The sequence below is a fragment of the Pipistrellus hanaki genome (assembly GCF_964339955.1).
Source record: "Pipistrellus hanaki genome assembly, chromosome: 11".
Lineage (NCBI taxonomy): Eukaryota > Metazoa > Chordata > Mammalia > Chiroptera > Vespertilionidae > Pipistrellus > Pipistrellus hanaki.
Genome location: NC_140513.1, coordinates 8618355 through 8639240, shown reverse-complemented (window position 1 = coordinate 8639240; position 20886 = coordinate 8618355). Strand labels below are relative to the sequence as shown.

Here is a 20886-nt window from a genome sequence, read left to right as displayed (position 1 = left end):
TAAGTGGACTCCTATGGAACTCGAGAGCACCTTCTAGAAGGGATTCCGTGACTGCTCCAGGCTGGCACCTGGCAGAGGAGGTGGGGGGGGGGGGGTAAGAGGTAACCAGAGAAAGCATACTCACACGCTCTCCATCCGACCCTGGCAGGCCGAAGAGCCCTGGGAGTCCAATGTAGCCCTAGGAAAGAGCAGGCGGGGGGTCAGCAGGCCGAGGGGTGGGGCGTGGCTGGCCCGACCCACCCCAGCCCCCTCGCTGCCCTCCCACGCCCGGCTCTTCTTCCCGGCGGGCGGCAGTGGTGGCTCCGGCGGCTCCTCGACGACATAGGCCTTGAGGCAAGTGTATATGCCCATGGACTGCATGGTGCTGGCTTCCACGATGTAGTCCAAAGGCACATACCCTCACGCCAGGGAAGGGCGCGGGCGCTCTCCGGGGGAGGCCCGCCCCGAGCCGGGGTTCCAGGACCTGCAGGAAGGAAGCTCTCGGCTGGGTTAGATTCCGGGGTGGCACCAGGTTTTCCCCACCCTCAGGGACCCTGCTAGGCACCTGTGGCTTCGGTAGTGCCTCCTCCTAGGCCTGAAGGTGCCCTGTCCCCAAAGCTTGTCCTCTGCCTACGTCATAAATACGAGGCCAGTGATGGCAGGGCTGCTGGAATGGCCCGGCTCACCCAGCCTGCTCAGGGCCTTGTGACCCTGGACAGGGGTGAGCTGGGGCCAGACCAACTCACTCTCTCCCTCTCTCTCTCTCTCTCTCTCTCTCTCTCTCTCTCTCTCCCAAGATGCCTCTAGCATGGCAAACACCAAGCAGCCCAGATGCCTGTCTCTCTCCTCCTGACCTCCTGGCAGGTTAGGGGCCCTGTGGCAGAACGGAGAAGACCTCCCTGGGTTCAGAGGGGCCCTCTGGGGTCACAGCTGGTGGGAACAACTGGATTAAGGGAGGTCCAACACCATAGGACAGGAGCCTCCTCAGCCCCTGCATATCACCACCGTTACTACGATCATCATCATCATCATCATCATAGTCATCACCACCACTTCCCGGGGAACTTGCCCACCCACCCCCTGCCCACCTCCCAGATGCTCTCCTAACAGCTGCCTGTCAGTTCCTGGGATTGGAGTCGAGACTGTGGCCGTAAGTAGCTTTGGTTCAGGAGGGGAAGACACCTCACACCAACCTAGCCTGACCTTGAACTGTGTGACCCACGTGCTGAGCGTCCCTTGAGAGGCAGCGAGCCCAGCCCTGCGGGCCTCTGGGTCCTCAGCTTAGCTCCACCTTCACTGCGCAGTGCAACCAAGGGCCTCGGGGTCCCTCCTGTGAACCCAGTCTCCTTGGAGGTACAGAGAAGGTTCCACCAGTTCACCTCTTAGTCTTCCAAGCGCCATTTTCTCCAATTCACTTCCCCCAGAACCTTCTCTACCGCCCACAGCTCACCCGGGAGCCTGTGCCTGGTGGCTCCCCCTAAACACTGCTTGCTTCTGAATTCCTGGAATCCCCATAACCATGCAAGAGGCAGAATGGGCATCACCCCCATTGTAAAGATGGGCAAACTGAGACTGCGGGCCGTTCAGAGTTTGCTCCTCCTTGGAGAGGACAATAGATCCTTTGTCAGCCTCTAGGCCTGGGCAGCATCGCCCATCAGATACCACTGGCTCCCAAAAGGGTGGTCCCCTCGCCCCCAGTCAGGAGCAGGAGAGGCCTCTGAGGACTCCAGCTGCAGGCAGAGCGGCCTGGCTTTGTTCCCGTCACATGGGACACACTGGGGACTGTAGCAGCTGGCCGAGCCCCCAGCTACTCTCTGCTGCCCAGGCTGCCCAGCCATGGTGCCCATCCAGGTCCCACCTGTAGGGCACTTGCCAGGGCCCACTTACCCGGCTGCCTTTGGGACCAGGCTCTCCTACCGGTCCAGGTAAGCCCTGAAACATAAAAGACAGGGGGGCAGGGACATATGGAGACAGTCTACTTGCAGCCAACCACCCAGGCCTCCGCTGCTCTCTCTGTAGAATGGGAAGGGGTTCGATTCGTGGTCTTCAGACTGAGCGCCAGCTCCCTCAGGGTCCCAGGGAAGTGGCTCAAGGGGAGACTGGGCAGGGGGAGCCTCTGGAGACCTCCCCGCACTGCACCAGAACGCATCTCTTCTGTTCTCTCACTGAGCATCCCTGCTCTCGGGGCCTACCCAGCAGGTGTGGCGCCTTAGCCCCCAGCCCGCCCCCTCTCTCTGCCTGGGGGCCCATGGCCATCTCCACACCACCATGGCCACAGAGCTTCCAGAAGCCATATACTGCACCTGCCTGCCAGGGTAACCTTTGGCCCCTGGGCTGCCCTCGGGTCCCGGCCGCCCCTGCAAAGGAACGGAGAGAAACATGAGGAGAGGAGAGACCCTGTGGGGCTGAGGGGCAGTGGGGCACCGGGGCTCACAATGGACAAAGAGAAGGGCGGGAATGTGAGATGAAATGGGAGGAAGGGGAAGCCAGGGGCTGCCTGCCGGGCCCCCAAGCCCACCCCTCTGTGAAACCGGTCAGACCAGCTCGGAGGGACAAAACCCCCTGTGCCGGCCGCCCGGGCCTGGGCCTAAGACAGCACCGAGGAGGCCTGGCCGGCCCCCACACTGGCAGCCACCGCTGTTTGATTTGGGCCCGGGCAGCCAAAATTCCTGCAAACCCCATGGCGGTGCATATAATATCCCCTAACATCGCCAGGAACAGGCCGGCTATTCATGGCTCTAACCGAGCGCAGCAGCTCGTGCCAGCGCCAGGCTGGCGTGGACTCCGGCTCTTGCAGGCAGATGTGGCTGGGGGAGAGGTGGGGTGGGGTTGGGGTGGAGGCCCCAGCAGGATGGGAGGCTCAGCCACTGGCTCTAGGGCTCGGGGCCCAGGGCGGAGGCCAGGGCCCAGGGAGGAGGCTGGGGACAGGCAGGAGCACAGGAGCCGACAGGGTGGGGCTGAGGCCGTGGTCCTCACCTGTTCTCCGGGGTGCCCAGCAGGTCCAGGGAAGCCCTTGAATCCCTGTGGGGGGAGAAGCCACATCAGGCCGGGAGACACCTCTGGGCCCATGGATGGCAGCAGCCCAGCCTCCCTGCCTGCCTTTTCAGCACCACATGCACCACGGGGGGCGGTAGTATGTGTTCAAGAAACACTTGCCGAATGGACCATGTACCTCAGGGTTAGCAGGTGCCTAACGTTTTCCTCTCTGCTACTAACAGTTCTTCAGCCAGAAGCATCAAGGGACTGTTCACCCCTCGGGCAGGGAACTGATGGAGTGATGCTGCCCCCCAGCCATTCTTTCCAAAGCCGGAGAAGGCGGGACCCTCAGAAGCCAGGGTGGAGGAGTTTCTCGATGGGCGGGCGGGTGGGCTGGCTGATTAGGACCTTCAGGTCTGGGATATACGCCCAACCACCCCGTGATGCTGGGACCTTCTGTCAGGACCTGCCCCTTCTGGTGAGCATGCAAAGATTTCACACACCCGGACTGAGTATGTTCTGCCTTCCTCCATTGGTAAAATAACTATTCCAAGGAGACACGGGGCACCCAAACGCCTGATGGAGAAAGAGCCAGCATCAGCCCTGACCCTCTGTCCCCAGGGTTCAAGGCCAGGTCTCAGGGTCAAGAGAATCAAAATGAGGTTGTGCTTTCAGGCGGCGCTGGGGTGACCCTCAGTCATTTCATAGGAGCAGGGAGCTCTCCAAAGGAAAACCCAGAAGTCCAGCTCCCACCAGCTTAGGGCTGCTGTGCCCTGGAAGCCCGGGTCCCAGACAGGGCGGTTGCCCTGGGCTTGGCGCAGACAGCTCCTCACTGGGCAACTCTGGGTGGGTCACCGCCCTCTTCCTCTGGACCTCACATGAGGGAATTTGAACTGAGCCCCTTCTGCTCTGGCATTTGAGATCTAGAGGTGTTGGGCTCCCTCAGAGGGTGCCACACAAGACTGTAGAGTACACACACACACACACACACACACACACACACGACACCTGCAGACACCTTCATGCATGGCCGTTTACCCAGGACAGCCCCTTCATGACCTCCTCTTGCCCCTATAGCAGCCGTAGGTAGAGATTATCACCTCAGTTTTACAGAGGAAAAAACTGAGACTCAGAGAACTCTGCAGGCTCACACTCACCACTGTGTCCTTCTGACACCAGAGGCCACACAGAGAACCTTGCAGACATCCCGGGTTCACGTGCGCGCGAACACACACACACACACACACACACACACACACACGTGCGCGCACACTCACAACTCAGCACCCCCGCACGCCCCCAGGAAGTGGGACTCTTAATTATAAACAGCAGAGTCGGTCTGACCCAGGAGGCTTGAGGAGTTTACAAGCATTCCTCCTGCACCTACTCATGCCTCAGACTGCTCAGTGATGTGATTGCATCTCAACCCGGGGCCCGTGAGGTGGAGACAACACGGCTGGCTGAGTCTCCCACATGGGTGTGCGTGCTTCCCCCCAGAGGGCAAACTGAGGCACGGGCCGCAGCTCGCAGCGGGCCTGCAGCGCGGCTAAGGTCCCTGGGTTTATTGCTCTGGCTTCTGCTCCTGCTTCACTGCGGGCTGGCCGTGTGACCTGGGGCCACTGATGTCACCCCCTGGGTCCTGGTTTCCACCTCTGTAAACCGGGCTATATCGAGGGGCTCACAGGTGGCGTGAACAACATGTGTAAAGCACCGAGCATAGGATCTGGCATTAATTCCAGGGCCCTGTAAAGACTGGCTGGTGTTATCATCATGATCTTCCTGTCTCATTTATTCATTCAACCAACACTATCTGAGGTTTTATGCGCCAGCACCATTCTATGCATGGGGTGCATGAGAACGCAACATCCTTTGCCTTAATGGGGTTTACAGTCCAATTAAGGAGATATAAAAATAAGTAAACAAAAAGGATAATGTTGGGGGGGAGGGGGAAACGGGGAGCAGTTTTCATGGGTGCAGAGTTGCAGGTTTGGGAGCGTTCTGGCGATGGTTACACAACAATGTGAATATATTTAACGCAATTTAAAGCTTAAATATGGTTGAGATGCTAAATTTTATGGTTTTTAAAACCACAATTCAGAATAAAACTTTAAAAAGAGATTATGTGTGTAGTGACCAGTGCCTTGAAGAGAAATGAGCAGAGCTAGAGGACAGAGAGTGGCAATGCTGGGGAGGGCATGGCTGCAGGTGGGCAGGCAGGGAGGCCGTGCTGAGGAGAGGAGTGAGGAGAGCTGGACACGGGTCTGGCTCTCTGAGAAAAGGCGTTTCAGGAAGAGGGAACAGCAGGTGCAGACGCCCTGAGACAAGAACGCTCGCAGGTGGGTTTGAGGAAAAATGAGGTCCACGTGACTGGAGCAGAATGAGTAAGGGGTGAGAGGTAGAGGGGAAGGAGTGGTCAGCGAAGCAGGAAGCCAGAGCATGTGTGTGTGGGGTGGGTAATATGGTGAGAAACCACGGAGGTGGTTACATATAATCCATATATATAATCCATACATATAATCCATTTAATCACCGTTATTATCCTTCTCCATTTGGAGCTTGCAGAGAAGAAAGAAAAAGCAAAACGTCTGCACTGAGCCTCGAGCTCTAGGCTGTGTGACTTGGCACAGGCGATTGCCCTCTCTGAGCCTCACTCTGTCATCCTCTGTCTACTCTGAGGGGTGGCCGCAAAGATCCAAGGCAGTAACAGGGCAAAGATCCCAAGGGAAGCATGAAAGGTGCTTCCTCTGAAGCCAAAAGGAACCTTCTGGAAACCAATGCTTTATCAGAGAAGCATAGCAGGCGTAATCCCAGGAGGAGATTTCAAGCAAACCCTTCCCCCGGGACACAGCTACAAGGAAACGAATGGCCGTCAGGGACGTGGACCGAGGCCTGCCCTAGGCTTGGCTCGGCTCTAACGCCCTAAACCCATCAGCTCATCCACTGTTTGACATCATGCCTGGGAGGGAGAACTTACTGTGCACACCTGCCAGATGAGCAAACTGAGGCTCAGAGAGGCAAAGTGACTTTCCTGGGGCCACACAGCTTCCCAAGGGCAGTTGCTAGCCTGTGACTCTAATCTACACACTTACCACAGGGCCACCCAGGAAAGACCCCCTTAGACACCCACCTCCCAGGACAGATCACGGCAGCATCGCTCGGCCAGAGGACAGTCACAGAACCCTGGAGTGTATGAGTTGGAAGGGACTAAGCCACCTATTTCACACCCTCCTTTCTCACCAGGAAGGCTGAGCAACTGGCCCAGTGCGGGGAAGGAACTTGTCCAAGATCAGTTAGCAGGTTACACCAAGCCTGCCTGTCCCCCAGGCTCTGGCTTTGCTCAGAAGGCCGCGATGCCTAGACCTGTCCCCAAACAGTGGATCCTGAGGGGCCCTGAACACCGCCATGGGTATCCATTTCTCCTGGCTGGATGGGAGCGGCGGACAGAGCACTGGCATGCATGGGGATGGAGTGGGTGGGAGGCCGTATGCTCCCTGGAAGTACCTTGACTGTGTTTACCAAGCGGGGCCGGCTAAATGGCTCCAAATGACAGGGCCCTGGGACCTGCAGCCATCTAAGCCATTATCTTCCCCAGGGCCCGGCAATTACGGGGCAGGCGCCGACCGCAAGGTGGGCCCCGGGCAGTGATTTCCCCATGGGTGAGCGGTGGCTGACTGGCAGGCGGGGAGAGCAGATGCCACAGGATGCTCCAGGGACCACGGAGTCTGCAGGGCCTCCAGCTGCCCGGCAGGCGGGTCTCCACAGGACCCGTGTTTATAATACAGCGCGGTCTATATTTTGATTTGGGAGCCAGATTAATCATTGCTTACAACGCACAAGGAGAAACCAGACATCACCTCACTGTTGCTGCAGACAGTCTCCCTCCCGGCGGGGATGCTGTTTGGGCTTCGGGCAGGGGGAGGAAGGGGTCCTGTCCTTGCCCAGGGGTCCTGGGGACCAGCATGTCCACCCGGGCTCCCCCTCGGCCTGCAGAAGGCCCTGGCTTCTCCTGCAGGGAAGTGGGACTCGCTGCACTTTACCAGCTTAGCGTTTCACCGCCGCCTCGCAGCCCACCTGCCACGCGGGGGCAATCCACGAGACACCTCACAGAAAGGATCGGCAAGGAACCAACATGCCGAGAGGTAGGGGGGCCCATGGCAGGATGCTGGGCAAGTCCCTGCGCCTCCCGGACCTCCGTTTCCCCGGCTGCTCTCTCAGAGCATCCTGTTGGCTCAGAAAGGACAGGATGCTGAAGGCGGGGCTTTTCCAAAAGCACAGTCCACCACAGCACAGCCAGGCCTCCAACACCACACCGGCTCAGTGGGCACTTGAGCCACCAGGCGGGCACGGTTTCTGGATGGTTCATGCATCCAGCTGTGCTAGGCACCAAGAACACACTGGTGAATCAAACGAACTCACTCCACACCTCCGAGAAGCGGTTTTGAGTGTTAAATACATAGTAACAAGCCCTCTGAGGCTTGGAGCCTGTAGACAGATAGCAGCAGGCGGCACTGTACACAGAGGTTTGAAGGAAGAGCGGGTTGGAGAGCAGAGGGGAACTGAACCTCAGAAATGGTAGAGGGCGTGGGCCCAAGGCCCAGGGCAGCTCCACAGCAGGGAAACCTCAAGAACGGCCTCGGTAGGGGCTCTGCATGGAACCAGGGGTGCTACGGGCAGGGAGAGCGGTAGGTCTGCAGAAAGGCAGGAGGCCACCTCTGGCAGCCTCAGTCACACTCCCCCAAAGCGTCCCCAGATGGCCCCTCTGCCCTCCCATTTATTACAGTGTCTCACAAACGGCGGTCAACGCCGGTGGCAGGGGGAGGGCTCACAGGCAGGGTGAGGGCTGCAGCAGGGCGCCGGGGGAAGGAGTGCCAGAGGGCACATAGGGTTGGATGGAGTGAGGATTTCTCCTCATTAGGTGCCCGAGCGCCGCTGCCCTGCGGGCTGGATCAGGGCTGGGGTGGCACAGAGGTCTGTGCTCTGTAGCACATTTAACAGCACCGCTGGCTCCTGCTCGTTAGAAGCTCGTAGCAACCCCCTCCCAGTGCTGATGGCCAAACATGTCTCCAGAAATGGTAGAGGGCGTTCCCTGGGGTGCAAACTGTTCCCTGGGGTGCAAAATCGCCCCCAGTTGAGAAGCACCCATCCACAGAAGAGAAGGGAGGAGGGTCAGATGAGGGACAGCACGGGACTCCGCCCGCCCGGGGTGCAGGAGGTGTTCTGTTGACCATCAGCGCTTCTCCTTCAAGATCATCGGGATTGTTCACTCACTCGTTTAACAAATAGGGATACAGTGCCCCCCAAGTGCCAACCCCGTGTTAGGTCCCGGGGATTGGACATCTCATGGAACCCTGCCAACCAGCCTAGGAAGCAACCGAGGCTCCGTGAGGCGAGGCCACGTGCCCACGCTCACCCCGCAGGGAAGGGACAGAGCTGGCTTCCATCCAGTGTCTGACGTGGTCCATGCACCTGCCCAGCTCTGGAGAATCGGCCCAGCAAAGCTCCTCAGCAAGCATCACCAGTGAATGCAGAAAAACCGCCTCTGGCGGGAGCCTCTTTTTTACTGGGTGGGCCCACTCTTACTTGAGAAGTGGTTTCACTCCACATAGGGGAGGGAGGAAGGACCTGAGGGTCAGAGACCTAGGTTCAAATCCCAGCTCTGCCGCTTGGTGACCCTGATGGTTTAATTTCCATGAAACCATTTACTCTGCCTCGGCTGCACCTGAGAAGCTGGTGCCAGGGTCCCACTCAGACCAGGAGAACCAGGATGCCCGGGGTGGGCGAGGTCCCCAGGGGTTCTAATGCAGGGTGTGGCTGGGAACCACTGCTCCTCGAGGCCTCTCGATGATCTCAGTGCATTCAACGCCATTGCTGGCACACAGCCTGGTATACAGGTACATATTTGCTGAATGAATGAATGTTTGGTGGAGTGAATGACTGGTGGAATGAATGAATGAATGAATGAGCAAAGGAATGCATGAACGCATATGAATAAATGAATGAACAAAGGAATGAATGAATGCATATGAAAGAATGAATGAGACCTGGTTGGGCCTTGGCTTCCTCAGCTCTAAAGAGGCATAATACTGCCTTAGCTCTTGGAGGCCGTTCTGAGGGAACAACGTGATGAGGAGCAGTAATTCTTCATGCCACCTCTACTTCGCCACACTATTTCATAGGGAGCCCTCCCACCAGAGCTCCTTCCTCTGCCTGTTTCCTCTCAGAGGCCTTTACATCTTCTAACACACCTTATATTTCTACTGTTTTTTCTTTTCATTGTCTGCCTTCCCCCACAAGAATAAAAGCTCTGGGGGACAAGAATGTTGTCTATTTATTCAGCTCAGTGGCTGGCATTCAATCAATTCTGTCGAATAAAAGAATGAATGGGATTCTTGGGGTGACCCCCAGATTCAACATGCTGATGGGCAAAGAGCATGCTCACCGCCCCCTTCACCTCCGGACGTCTGCTTTCTCCCGAGGCTCCCACGTGAGATGAAGGAGTCAAGCTCCTGACAGGACCAGCAAAGCGGCCACATTTGTCACCAAAGATACAAACTACCTACAAACAGTGATGGTCCCAGGCAGTTGCCCACCCTGTCTCTTCCCCTTCCCCACCCTGGGGACCCGAGCCCCCCGATTCCCTGCCTACCACCCTCCGTGAGCAGGTAACACAGGGTTGCCACACACCGAACTCCTCTGTGTTTGCCTGGGCTGGCCCAGGGGTGCAAATGGCTTTGCCAAATAGTTTTTTCACCACATGGAAGCTCTCCCTTAATTTACAAAAGACACCCCTCCCTGCTCAGGTGAGCGGGTCCATCGCGACTGGGGGCTCTCGGCCTCGCTGGACATCTGCCGAGAGCAGGGAGCCCTGGAACCCGGCAGGAGCCAGGCCGTCGGCTTTCCCATCTCCTGCCACCTCCGCTGGACTCCCACCACCACGCAGAGCGAGACCACCGCCGGCTGCTTTACGAGCCAGGACTGGAAGGAGACTTTCCACTCACACCTCATCCATCAGAAAGCGCCGGAGCCCGAGGGGAAGTGAGCGGGGAGAGGGAGTCCCCCTGTGTTCTCTGAGCCAGAAAATTCCATGTTTCCCCAGCTCACAGCCAGCCACGGGCTCCAGTCTGGGGAAAGGGATGAGGGGGACATGCTGCTCCAAGTCCCCTGTGCCATGGGGACTCTTGGAGCAAGGCCAGGAAGGAGCCAGGAGGCGCCACAGCTGGCCAGATGAGACCCAGATGGCCCAGAAAGATGGAAGCGGTGGCCACAGCTGGGAGCCAGGGCAGAAGCTTAAGACATGGGTATCTATGCCAATGCATCTACCGGAAAACCCATCAGCAGTGGGAGATTTCCCTGTAAAAAAGCAGTCGGCCCTTGGCCTGCATTGTCCTCCTTCTGTTTCCTGAACACCTACTATGTGCAGTGCCATGCTAGGCTCAGTAGGGAAGGTGACAAACCAGATTTGCACGACCCGGTTGATAAGGCTGGACTCGGGGAAAAAATAACTAAGCTAAGATGGGCCAGGGGTCCTTGAGCAGAGTGGAGGCTCCTGGCCCGAAGGCTGGGGCTCCCCGGGGGAAGGGGGAGCTTCCTGGAGGGGGCACAGCTCGAGTTGAGTCTGAAGGATGAGGGATCCTGGCTGGGAAGCTGGGGAGAAATCCAGGGACATTGTAAGCCAGGAACCCACCATCTAGGAAAACGGTAGACTTTTCTGCAAGGGCGTTTAGAGAAGTAACCCCCTCAGCTTGGCTCAAGCAGGGACAAGGTCGGGAGCAGCATGACAAGAGCTCAGAAGGCACAGAGCGCGCATCGCCGTCACAGAGCATCTGCCTCCCCTGCAGCTACCAGGGAGGGATGAAGGTTAGACTCGGAGAGGTTCTAGACTTGCCCAAGGTCACACAGCTGGGGGACAGTGTAGCAGGAATAGATACCAGGTCTGAGGGACCCCAGAGTCCACTCTCCCAATTTCTCTTCTGCAGACCAACAGCCCCAGGCAGTAGGGGGTCACGGGAGAGGGGGTTAGTGCCGCCATCCAGGTGGGAGGAGGCGGGGGCTCAGGTACGTAATACACAGGCCTAAGGCCACTCAGCAGGTCGGAGGTGGAGCCCTGGGCCAATGCAGACCCTCCCGGCTCTGACAATATTCCTCCCACTACCTGTGTGTTCCTCAGAAAGGCCTCCCAGGAATAGCTGCACCCCTGAGGAAGGAAGGCGGACCATGCCTGTTCCCCCTCATTAACCACGGTTAGGTGAGGCCTATTCCAAGCCAAGGTGCTCCCCAGATAAGCACAGACCCTGGCAAACCTCTCTCACCTCCCGCCAATGGGCCCTGTGCTCAGGGAGCTGGGCCGGGGCTGAGAGAGGCAGGCGGGGGACTGGGGGCAGGCGGTTCCCAGCTCCTGCCAATGACCCTGCTTGCTAGGAAGCCCACTGAGCAAGGCAAAGCATCGAAACCGAAGTGTACCTTTCGTCCAAGAGGTCCTGGGGTCCCAGGGAGCCCGGGCAAGCCCGTGTCGCCCTGCAAAACAGAGACAAGGGGTGAGTGGGGGGATGGGAGCAGGGATGAGCGTTAAATCCAAGTGTGGGCACTCAGGGCCAGTTGTCTCTGAGCGGAGTGAGGGGGCAGCCCAGGGGGCAGGGTGTCCAGCCCCTCTCCACACAGCCCAGTCACTCCATTCCATCTACAGGGTGTCCCCCCAAAATGCAGACATAGTTTAGCAGCTGAGAGCTCAATTTTGAAAAGAAAATGTATCTTAATGAGCACTGCCTTTATCATTATTCAAAATGTGTGTATACATTTTGGGGGAAAATCCTACATTCTCTATATTGGACTTTGGTATAGAATACCATTTGGGAAATAGGTCCTATGCTAAGTATTTGAGAACCACTGTCCCAGGGGGAATGTAATTCATCGGCTAAAATCCAATCAGTGCGCTCTCTCTCTCCTCTCCCCCTCTCTCTCTCCCTCTCTCTCTCTCTCTCTCTCTCTCTCTCTCTCTCTCTCTCTCCATTCCTCATCCTTGCTGGGCATGGTGGTAGACACCAGTCTGTCTGCCACCACCATGAGACCCGAGAACAGACAACCCAGGAGCAAGAGACAAGACTTGTGTACTAATCCTGCTCAGCACCCGGCCAGCTGTGTGAGCTCCAGCAGTCACGTGCCTCTGGGACCTCTGTTTCCTCATCTGCAAGCGGGACCCATCCGCCCTGGCTTATCAGGTTCCAAGGAGAAGCGGATGGGAGTGCATGTGAACATTCACACCCAGCGTAACGAATGAAAAACAACGCATCAATGAGGATGCGAAGGGATGAGCCTCCTGTGGCTCGGGGAAATCAAAGGGAGTGGCCACTTGTATGTGCCCGAGCACAGGAGGCCAGGGTGGGAAGCCGGGTTCTGCCTGTCAGGAGGGCTCCGAGGCTGAGTCCAGGGGAAGGCAGACAGACTGGTGTGTTCCCTCCAGGATTTGGAGCTCTGAGACACTGCCTTACCTGGAGTTCTGGGTTCCCCCGTTCCCCCGTGCCCGGCACTCCCTCCAGGTCCCTTGGTTAGTGGATGGGGTGGATGCACCAGAGAAGAATGCTTGTGCTTTCTCTTCCTGGGGAAACCCCTGGTCTCATCGCCCTTCTAAGTTAAGGAGCCCTGATCCGCTGGCCCGTTCCCTTCCCACCGCCCAGACACCCACACGCCTGTCTATAAACCTCAGAGAGAACTCTGAATGTCTTCTGGAAGCTTGCTGGGCATGTGCGACCAAGAAGCTTCTGGATGCCAAGGGTCACCTAGAAGGCCCTGCAGAGAGCCATGGAGGGTTTTAGGCAAAAGGACATTCACCAAGAATGTCCTTGGGGAAATCCTCTGTGGGTTTTGTTGGCTGCAGCCCCAGAAGACAATAGGAACTGGCTCTGGGTTTGGTGTGGGGAAAGGCCGAAGGACTTCCAAGGTGAAAACCAAGCCAGCGTTGACCTTTCCAGACTTGTCCCCAGGGCTCACTCCCTCTTCCCAGAGCTTGGGGTCCCTCGAAACCTACCTTGGTCCCATCGTGGGCCTTTCCTGGTGAGAGCCCCGGGTCCCCTTTCTGTCCCTGAAACAAAAACAATTTCGCTGATGTCTCCCGCACTCTACTCTAAGCCCTGTCCCCCGCTTCAACACCCTCCCATCCACCCCCACACACACACTCCATTACTCCAGACTCCATTACTCCACACATTACTTCAACACCTTCCATAGCTCCCCACCGACTGCGTGATGACAGTCCAAGCCTTGTGTCCTCTGGCCCCAATCATCCTACCCAGATGTGACTCCGTCCCCAGCCAAACACACAGACAGGGTCATCTCTGCCTTCCCCAGACCACAGCCCATTGCTCAGCCATGCCCTGCACCTCCCAGCTGCCAGGCCCTCGCCCAGGCGGCCACTCCCACCCAGGAAGCCATGCCACGGGCCTCATGAGCCAAACATAAACATTCTTCAAGATGCAGCTTGAGCGCGTCCTTCTCAGTCTGGACCTGCATGCGGGTCACACGTTCGTGCACCTGAGCGCTGCTAGGACTGCCTCCCAGGTGGTCCCCTTGGGCTCTCGGAGAGCTTCTGACACACAGACAAGAGGCGCCCTGGCTCCCTTTCCAGTTCGCCTCTCAGCACTCTCATTATCCAGGGTCGGTGCTGGAACACCCACCTGCATCTGTGTACAGCCCTCCGAGTTCACCATATCCCTCACCTCACTAGTCTGTCTAACCCTAGCCCAATGCAGTGGGCAGAGGGAGTGCTATCACCCCTGTAACATATCTGGGAAAATGGAGGCCAAGATAGAAGAAAGAGAAGAAAGAGGCCCCAGGATGAGGTGCTGGCCCGCTAAGATGAGAACCCTGAAGATGCGTTAGAACAGGTCGTGTTTCAGGGAGAAGCAGACCAGCCGCGGGTCCTCCGTCAGGGACAAGCACTCTTTGTGTTGAGCATCTGGGAGTGTCCCCACTGCAGAGTCTGGCTCCTGAGAGCCTGGGGCTCGGAGAAAGGGCCCGGGGCCAGTTCACCAGCTGTGTCTCCTACAGGCCGGAGAGAGCGCGCCTGGCTGTGGGCCCGCTCGTTTGGCCCAACCTGGCTGAATTACTCAGCAACAGCCCTTTGGAAAGTCGGCCCATCCTGATGTCACCTTCCGAGAGCCCCTGGGCCTGTCCCTCACCCTCACTCCCACGCTCCCGCTCCCAGCTGGACCCTGAGTCACAAGGCCTGGGGTGAAGCCAGGGTCTCACAGTGGGAACTCAGGCAAGTCATTTCACTTCTCCGGGCCCTGTCTCCTCACCTTTAAAATGGGGGCCGCGCAACACACACACACACACACACACACACACACACACACACAGGCATGCACACATGGCACACACACATGCACAAGGGCACACATGGCTGCACACATATATATGCACACACATGCACTATGGTGCATGCACAGTTACACAAAGGCTCATGCATGCCCACAGGCTCATGCACACATGCTCACACAACTACACACAGGTACATATATGTGCACTTGTGCTCACATGTGCACGTGGGTGCATGCACATACACACACTTGTACACACGCACATACACCTGCCAGCTTTCCAGGTTTCTTGGCAAGGAGCCGGTGAGATAATGAATGTGGCACATGGGAGGGGTGGTTTGGCCAAGTTCAATGAATTCCCATGTGGCTCTGTTCTTTGTCAGAACCCAGAGCTTCCAAATTCTGACTCAACCGCTCTTCTCAAGAAATCCTTGCATTCCAGACTGGATAGGGCTCTGCGGAGGGAAGGGAGCAGCCTTCTTCTGCCCACCCACTCTGTGCCCAACACCGTGCCAGGCCCCCCTGTGCGGCAGCTCCCTCAGTCCTCTTGACACCCGCCCTGTGATGCAACTCAGAAGCAGAACCCGGGTCAGCGAGGCTGAGTCACAGCCTGGGGTGACATGCAGGTAAGAGGCAAGGTCTTACTAGGTCTGACTCATGCTCTGTCTGAGTTTTCAGCTCTTGTTTATAAATGGGAAGCCTGGGTGCTTCCCCCACGCCCTTCAGCTGCCCCAGGCTGAAGGGCAGCCCCTCCCTGCTAGGACCCCAAGTCTCTGTTCACCGGGGCCCCTCAGTCATGTCTGCAGATCCTGCCCTCTGGGACCTCACACTGCGGCCGCCCCTCGCTGACACTCTCCCACCCTCCGCCGCTCACAAGCCCGACTCCGCTACCTTTTATGTCCATGATGCCAGGCCAGACCCAGGGCTCCCGGGTTCCCGGTGGCCAAACAAGGGCAGCTCCTCTCCCCACCCGCCCTTGTCCACCTCAGTCTGCGGCGGGTAAAGGAGCTGGGCTAACAACGCTTTCGGAGTGGCCTCCATGTATCCTATCCAGTTGTTTTATAAAAGGGGAAACCGAGGCCCTAAGAGTTGCTACCCCCGCTCCCTTGCCGGGGGCTCTTACCTGGGGCCCATTAGTTATTTATGGGGTTCTCTGTGGGTTGTCAGTAGCAGCACAGGGCTGGGGATGCAATCCAGGCCTGAGGACAACATCCACAGGTACCAGTCCTTATGGACCATCTACTGTGAGCCAAGTCTGGCAATGACTTTGGGGAACACCACAGTGGGGGACGAGACACAGGGATAGCCATGGGACGCTCTTGAGGGAGAAGCCAGAGAGATGGGGAATGGTAATAATAAGCCTAGCATCTGAGTTCTCTATACATAAACCTACACGGTGGCAGTGACCCCTCTCCCGATTTCACACAGGAGGAAACAAAGGCCCAGAGAAGGTCAGTCACTTGTGTAAGGTCACACAATTAGTAAGTGGGACTCAGAGGCAGGAAGCCTGGCTTCAGAGCTCATGCTCTTAACATCTCAGTGCTCTGCAGATAGCACGAGGAGTTCAGGAGGAAGCTGAGAGCTGAGGGGTAAATCCCTCACAGGAGTGACAGCTAAGATGAGGCTGAAGCGAGTCAAGGAGGGGGCCAATGAAGTTAAAGTTCAAGAGATGCTCCAGGCACCTTGGTCAGGGGAAGGTGTGACTTCCACTATGGGAAAGGCTATACATTTTCCCAGCCACATGCCTGCAAATTCCCCAGGAAGAGGTAGAAGGATTATGTAAGCGTTAATTCATTGTTTACACCCTGGTGAGGACCAGAACCTGGTCACCAAACCCAGCTCTCCAGCCCAAGAGCCTGTGTGACCTTGGACAAAAGCCTTTGCTTCTCTGTGGAGGGAACTGCCTGGGCTCGTCAACAAGCCTTGAACAACTAGAAGATGGAGGGGAAGGCCTACTGTAAATACTCCAAACGTAGTAGAAATGGGAACTATGGTGGGAGGAGAAAGGATCTGATCTAGCCCCAGGCCTGGAACCTTCTCTGAAGATTCACTGGACGTTCTGCTCTCACTACTACTATTACATGTGTTTAGAAGTTCTGGCCAATGCAATAAAGCAGGAAAAGCAAATAAGACTACTAACCTTTAAGAAAAAGGAGACAAAAGTATTTCCTTCTTTGCAAAAAAATAAAAACAAAAAGATGAGTGCCTGTCTAGAAAAACCTAGGCGAACTAACTGAAACACTGTTAGAATTATTAAGATAATTCATTAAAGAGCATGTTTATAAAATTGAGTGCAAAAATACAAAAGTCAACTGTTCTCTTCAATAGCTGAGAGCCAAGCTAGAAAATACACTGAGGAAAATATTCCATTCATAACAACAACAAAATATAAAAGTTCCAACTATAAACTTAATAAGAATTATGCAGGGCTTATGCAATAAAAACAATAAAAGTTACTAAGAGACATTTAAAAAACTCAACTAAATGGGAAGACTTAATATTTTAAAGATGTTGATTCTTCATAAATTAATATGCACATTTCATACAATTCCAATAAAACCCCAAGGGGGTTTTATAAGGAAATTATTAAGATGATCTTACTAAAGTACATCTGACAGGATAAATAGCCAGAAATATTTTAAAAGAACAGGGGCGGGAAGACACACAGTGTAAAGATAGTAAATGTCATAATATAAAGTGGCACTTTACTAACATAAAAAATATAAATAGCAACGAAACATACTCCAACGGACTGAAATAGACTCTGATCTACCATACAGAAACCAGTGGAGGAAAGTTTATTTAATAAATGGTTAACGATTGGAGGGAAAATGAAGTTAGAGCCCTCCCTCATATTGTCCCCTTCTTGAAAATTAATTCCAGATGGTTTCAACTTTTTTAGTACAAATGATATTATGAAGTAACTAGAAATATAAGTGAATACCTATCTGATCTTAGGATGGAAAAGAAATGTGTAAGTATAAAAGTAAGTAACCATACATGTCACATGGGGATGGAGCCCTCTCCAAACCGACATGTTTTAAGTTCCTAATCAGTGTTAGTAATTATTGTTAGTAAAAAAACAAAACAAAAAGCATATATATATATATATATATATATATATATATATATATATATATAAATAATATAATATATAATATATTATATATATTATATATTATATATATTATATATTATATATTATATATTATATATTATATATTATATATTATATATTATTATATATAATATATATAAAATCGTCATGAATACTCTTAGCAGGCAAACAGTACATTAAAAAATATTTATAAGGTAGATGAACTCTTAATAACCTTAATATTGAGACATAAATAATTTTTACAAACCATCAGCCAGGCCCTGCTTCTCAAGCTGCCAGAGTAGCCTTTGCAAACCTCATCTGATCGTGTCACCTCTGCTGCAAACCTTTGCACGGCTTCCTGCTGGCTCTTTGGATGAAGTCCAAAAGCCTTACCATCACCTCCAGGCCCGCTGCCCTCCGCAGCCTTCTCCTGCCCCTTTGCCTAGTTACCTGCAACACTTCAACCCTGGTTCAACCTTCCCGTCCTCTGGGAAGACCTGTCTCGCCTCCCAGACCAGACAGGTATATTCCTGAGCAACCCTGGCCATTTAAAACAGCTGCTGATCCCACCGTCCCGGTGCACCCCATGACCCGGGAGACCCGAGGCTGCTACAAAGCAGAAGTCTTCCAAGGAGGTCCCCTCTGGAGCAGGTCCTCCCAGGGGACAGTGTCTTCATCTGCTGGAGCCTCAGTCTCCCCATCCAGAAATGGGCACCGTATCTCCACCCACCTCATAGATCTTTGTGGGGGTCGATTGAGATCAGCTACATAAAGAGTGTGCATAGTGTCCGGGGCACAGTAAGGGTCCAATACATGGTAGATGTTATCATCGGTGTTTGCCTTGCTAACAACCAGAGCCCCTGTGGGCAGCTGCTGGGCACTGGGCATCTGATGCTTCCGTGCACACCTTCGAAGGAAGGACCCCAGCCCCACCCTGGCCATAGAGTCAGGGACCTACAGGGGCTTAGGCTGGTGCCGTATGTTCATAGATCCAGGTCTACCTGAGTATGACCTTTGTCCCCAACTCCCCAACCAGCTGGGAGCCAGAGGAGTTCTGCTTCAGGAGCCAGGCCTGGCCTCCGGAGGCTGCCAGCTGTCACTCACTGCCCAACCTGGGTTAATAAGTTAATGGCTTACTTAAGCCACTCAACCTGGACAGTGGGGTTAGCAAGGAATGACCTTGCTAACCAAAGCCCAGTGAGGTTCTTCACCTGGCTGCCCCTTAGAGGACGGTCTGGGCTGAGTGACGTCCCTGCCCTTCCCAGCCTGCCCTGAGCGCCTTCAGCCTGGGCTCTGAGTTCTTGGCTTCCCTGGCCTTGCATCTTCCTCCCGCTCCTCCCATTTCCCCAGCCATTTCTCCACGCTTCTCCCTGTGACCTAAATTTCACTGGCCTGGCACTCCTCTTGGCGCCCTCGCTGCTCACTCCACCCACCGCCCTGACAACCCTGTTCTCTCACCACGCCCCAGGACTGGACCCAGGCTCTCCAGGCTGGAGTTCCCCACAGTCCTCAGGGCACCCATCGCCCTGGTCTCCGTGGGCTCATCTAGATGTTAACTGGGCCACTTCAAGCTGCTCCTTAGGGAAGGTGGCATCTGTGTGCCAGCCACCTCCCGAGGTCCTACCTCCAGCTCAGACCTTTCCCTAGTCTTACAGTGCTTGTCCATGAATCGTCTCCACCTGGCTGGACTACAGGTCCAAACACAGCATCGTCTTAGTCCTCCTCCTTGCTTCCCAGGTTCCGTCTCTGACACCGCGACCTCTCACCTCTCATCTACACCCAGTCCTCCCTACCCTGTTTCCACACTGTAAACGCACGCACTCCCCCTCCTCCCACAGCCCCACGCTGGCCCAGGCCAGCCTCCTCTCTCCCCTGGACCACCCAGGTCTCTCTGCTCTGGTCCCCATCTCAGGCCATCTTCCACATGTCAGCCCGTGATCTTCCTCACACATGGTCTTCCCACACCCCGCCCCAGCTCAAAGCGGACCTGAGTCCCCTGGCCACAAATGCCAGGCCTCCCTCCTGAACATCAGCTGATCTTTCCTCCGACTCCCTTTGAGGGCTCTAGGTTCCAGCGGTCCTCCCCTCCGAAGTCCGTCCCAACCAGAGGCCAAACTCCCAACACCTCGCTGTGTCCCGGTCTGACACAAGGCCTGGTGCTCAGGGAGCACCTGGGGTCCCGTGGACCTGAGGACCTTCCACCAGGAACCTCTGGGAAACACTCCGATGTGGCCCTCATTCCAGCACCCACTCCCATGGCCCGCCCGGTCCCCAGATCCCACAGCCAATACTCACTTTGGCTCCGGGAGGGCCGGGGAGGCCTGGATTTCCGTGAGGCCCAGGAGGACCCTGAAATGGAAACACAGAGGTGAGAGGAAGAGGGGCCATTCCACTTCCTGCAGCACAGTTCCTTCTGCCATGCGCCTCCTCCCTCACCACGTCTGAGCGGCATTGCTCCTGGGGTCTACCCTCAGAGCTCGGCCTGAACTGGGCAAAGGCTGGGCATGGAGAGAAGGTTTGAGAGGGGCCCCTTCTCTTCTCTCTTCACCAAGTCTGGGCAGTATTGGGACGGGCCGCCTGGATGCCTGGCCCCGGGCTAAGCCCTTCCCATCCACTCTCCCATCTTATCCACTAACCCGCCAGATCGGTGCCCTCGTCATGCCTACTTTGGAGACGAGGAAGCTGGTGTTCAGAGGTTTATCACTTTCTCAGGTCGCCCAGCTGCTCAGGGACAAGAGCTAGATCTCAGCCTCAGATGTGACTTCAGAGGACAAGCCCTTCACAGCTGAATGTTAGCCCCTTTTCCTCTCCAGCTGGCTGCCTCAGCCCTCCCCAGCTGGCTTCCTCGGGCTCTAAGCACACTCAGCTGTTTGCTTCCCTGCCCCGAGCCCGCTACTTTCTCCCCTCGCTGCCTTTGCTGTGCCGTTCCCATCAGCTGGCATGTCTATGCCATCCAGCCGAAACCCCTCCAGCCGAAACCCAGCCCATCCCTCAAGACCTGGGTCAGATGCCACCTCTTCCCAGGAGCCTTGGGGACTCGACCTGCCTAAAGGACATGTGCACCCTCAGCATCCAGCTGGACCACCATATGAGCCAATGAAGGGCATCCATGGCCTCTCGGGACCAAAGGCACAGCCCTCCTGTGGCCACACAGTCAGCGTTCCCCCTGGATTCCTACAGGCTCCGAGCTTATGGCACCCTCCGGGGTCCACGGAACAGCTGGGAAGCCTGGGCCCAGAGAGTCCAAGAGGCTTGGCCAATGTCACACAGTAGAGTCGTGGCCAAGCGAGGGCCGGAACCAGGCCTGCTGGCCTCATGTCCAGGGCTTATTCATGGCACTGGATTTTCCCAGGCCATATCCAAATCCGCTACAGCAGCTGGGTCCAGTTACATCCACTTTCCCCAGCAAGGGCCCTGGACTCCAGCCTTGCAGCCCCGTGATAAAAAACAGCGCCCTGGGAGTCGGGCAATTCCTGAGGGTCTTCGTCCGGGAGGCATGCTGTGGGGTGTTGGGGGCGA

General features: G+C 55.8%; 1 protein-coding gene across 2 annotated transcripts in view; it reads right to left on the bottom strand.

The window, feature by feature from the left end:
• The window catches only part of COL27A1 (collagen type XXVII alpha 1 chain), a 125356-nt gene that overhangs the window by 81807 nt on the left and 22663 nt on the right, over positions 1-20886 (bottom strand). For both annotated transcript variants that reach the window (XM_084898185.1, XM_084898184.1), the window contains exons 5-11: positions 19663-19716; positions 12977-13030; positions 11416-11469; positions 2956-3000; positions 2283-2336; positions 1867-1911; positions 125-178 (exon numbers count right to left, since the gene is read on the bottom strand). In XM_084898185.1, the coding sequence (XP_084754311.1) occupies positions 125-178; positions 1867-1911; positions 2283-2336; positions 2956-3000; positions 11416-11469; positions 12977-13030; positions 19663-19716 (360 nt within the window). The remainder of the gene's footprint in view (positions 1-124; positions 179-1866; positions 1912-2282; positions 2337-2955; positions 3001-11415; positions 11470-12976; positions 13031-19662; positions 19717-20886) is intronic.